General features: G+C 48.4%; 1 protein-coding gene across 1 annotated transcript; it reads left to right on the top strand.

Annotated features, from left to right (window-relative positions):
* The first annotated feature begins 269 nt into the window (after positions 1-269).
* On the top strand, positions 270-2,228 carry LOC123125391 (pentatricopeptide repeat-containing protein At3g60050-like). The gene has a single exon (XM_044545894.1). The coding sequence runs from the start codon at positions 498-500 to the stop codon at positions 1,998-2,000; it is 1,503 nt and encodes a 500-aa protein (XP_044401829.1). The 5' UTR covers positions 270-497; the 3' UTR covers positions 2,001-2,228.
* Positions 2,229-2,636: the final 408 nt, after the last annotated feature.

The raw sequence follows: 2,636 nt of genomic DNA, 5'->3' as shown, positions 1-2,636 counted from the left end.
TTTGATTTGTTTGATTGTATCATAGAAAAAACAAAGGACTAGTTCAACAAGGTTTGAGTGGATGATAGAAATCCCGTGTGAGGTAGTAAAAAAATAGTTTTTTTATAGAATTCAATTCTATGAATCAAATAACCAACGTGGGAAAAAAATCTTAATGGTTCTAATCCTTAAAAATTCCTATGAAAAATCAAAGGAGCCCTTAGGATGGGTTAGAGTTGCTCTAAAGTGGGCTTGGACTAGGACCAACATGGGCCGTATGGCCTAATCTGGCACGAGCGTGTATCGGCGGCAACACCTCGACGGTCGCGTTTCCTCCTCTTGGCGCCGCCGCTCCCGCCTCCTCTTCCCCACACACTGCAACTCAAACCATCTCGAGCCAAAGCCCCGCTCCCCGCCATTGCGGTCGTCACCATCCCACGAGCCAAAGCTCGGCGCCATGTTTCCCACAGCCGCTCGCGGGAGATGCGTTTGCGCGAGCTCCTGAGTGGCACCTCCTTATGATACGGGGCGCTCGCGCACCTCCCCTCCGAGTAGCCCGGCTGTTCTTGCCTTCCCGCCGCCTATGCGGCGTCGATTCAAGAACCGGTGTCGAGGTGCCCGGCACTGGGCAGCAGGATGATGGCCGCATTCTGGAGAGAGAGGGCGAGGCGAGCCTAGATCCGGCGACCGTTACGCCCGAAGTGCTCCTCCGCATGCCGCCGCCGCCGCCCCTGCCCGGCCAGCCGGAGAGCGGCGACTATGATGCCGAAAATTTGTCCTCTGGTTCCGGTTCCAGGCGGAGGCCCCGTGAGGAATTGAGGCTGACAGATAGGATTCTCAAGGTCCTGCTGCAGGATGGCCCGGGGTTCAGCGCCCGCAAGGCGCTCGACGAAATGAACCTGAAGGTGACCAACGAGCTGGTCAGACAGGTGATGTTCAAGTTTGTTGTGTCTGTCGATAGTGTCAACCGTGAAAGGTACCCGAGGCTGGCATACAAGTTCTTCGTGTGGGCAGGGCAGCAGGAGAGGTACCGCCATAACACGAGCATGTACAACCTCGTTATGAAGGTCTTTGCCGAGTGCGGGGAGGTTAAGGCGATGTGGCGGCTGCTTGAGGAGATGACGGAGATTGGGCTGCCTGTCTCTGCTCGTACATTCCACATTTTGATATGCACATGTGGGCAGGCTGGGTTGAGGCGGAGGCTGGTGGAAAGGTTCATGAAGTCAAGTAGTTTCAACTACCGCCCGTTCAGGAGTTCGTTCAATGCGATATTGCACACGCTCCTGACAATAAAACAGTACTCTTTGATCGAATGGGTTCACCAGAAAATGGTAACAGAGGGGCACACTCCTGATGTATTGACATACAACGTGGTCATGCGTGCAAAGTATTTGCTCGGAAAATTGGATCAGTTCCATAGATTGCTTGATGAGATGGGAAAGAATGGGCTTACACCTGACCTTCATACTTACAATCTCTTGCTTCATGTGCTTGGTAAAGGAGACAAACCGCTTGCAGCTCTCAATTTACTGAACTATATGAGTGATGTTGGTTGTGTGCCTAGTGTGCTCCATTTCACAAACTTGATAGATGGTCTTAGCCGTGCTGGTAACCTAGAAGCTTGCAGGTATTTCTTTGACGAGATGGTGAAGAAAGGGTGTGAACCGGATGCTGTCTGCTACACTGTTATGATTACAGGCTATGTGGCAGCCGCAGAATTTGAGGAAGCCCAGAAGTTGTTTGATGATATGTTAGTGAGAGGGAAGCTTCCAAATGTGTACACATACAATTCAATGATACGTGGGCTTTGCATAGTAGGTGAGTTTGATAAAGCTTACTCTATGCTGAAGGATATGGACTTGCATGGATGCACACCAAACTTCTCAGTGTACAGTACTTTAGTGTGTAGGTTGCGAAATGCTGGAAAGGATTCTGAAGCTAATCATGTTATTAAGTACATGACAAAGAAGGGCCAATATCTTCATTTGTTGTCGAGGTTTGGGGGATATAGAAGATGCTGAGCTGAGAGGGCCTATAGTAAAATGCAGAGTTGCTTGTAATTTGGTTGTTTCCTGTTCAGAAAGAGAGGTCATAAGGGAGTATCCCGTGTAGCCAATTGCACTATAATCGTTATATACTTTGCGTGTCACATTTTGTGTGGGGATACTTATTAGCGAAGTGCACAAATGTATGTTGTATACCATAACTGTTTTATGCAAGAATAAAATTGGACAGGATGGTGGGCACTAGTCATGACTTTTGCGTGGAGACTGCTTAGGAGGGCTCTTCATACAGGGTTGAGGGCCAGTAGATTTTCCATTCACATTTCAAAAAATTGTTGCCGATGTGGTCAACAAGAGGATGAGGTCCATCGGTTTTTCATGTGCTCTTTTTCTCGTGCGGCTTGGTTTTCCTCTCCTTGGTTTGTTCGTTCGGATGCTTTAGTCCAGGGGCATTCCACCTTGCATTCTGTTCTTCTTGATTTTCTTTGCATGAGGCATCCATATGGTTCTCTTTCTAACATTTTTACATTTCTTTGGTGTCTCTGGAAAGCAAGGAATGATTTTCTCTTTGATAGGGCGAAATCTCTTCCTCATCAAGTTCACATTGCTGCTCTTGCGTTAACCTCTAATGTGTATGACAATGCCCTTCTCTTG

Source organism: Triticum aestivum, chromosome 1B, assembly GCF_018294505.1.
Source record: "Triticum aestivum cultivar Chinese Spring chromosome 1B, IWGSC CS RefSeq v2.1, whole genome shotgun sequence".
NCBI classification, from domain to species: domain Eukaryota; kingdom Viridiplantae; phylum Streptophyta; class Magnoliopsida; order Poales; family Poaceae; genus Triticum; species Triticum aestivum.
The sequence above is the reverse complement of the archived record's forward strand: the minus strand, read 5'-3'. Positions and strand labels throughout refer to the sequence as shown.

Coding starts and splice junctions, on each gene's coding strand:
- LOC123125391 (XM_044545894.1), top strand. CDS start 498: ATGATACGGGGCGCTCGCGCACCTCCCCTCCGAGTAGCCCGGCTGTTC.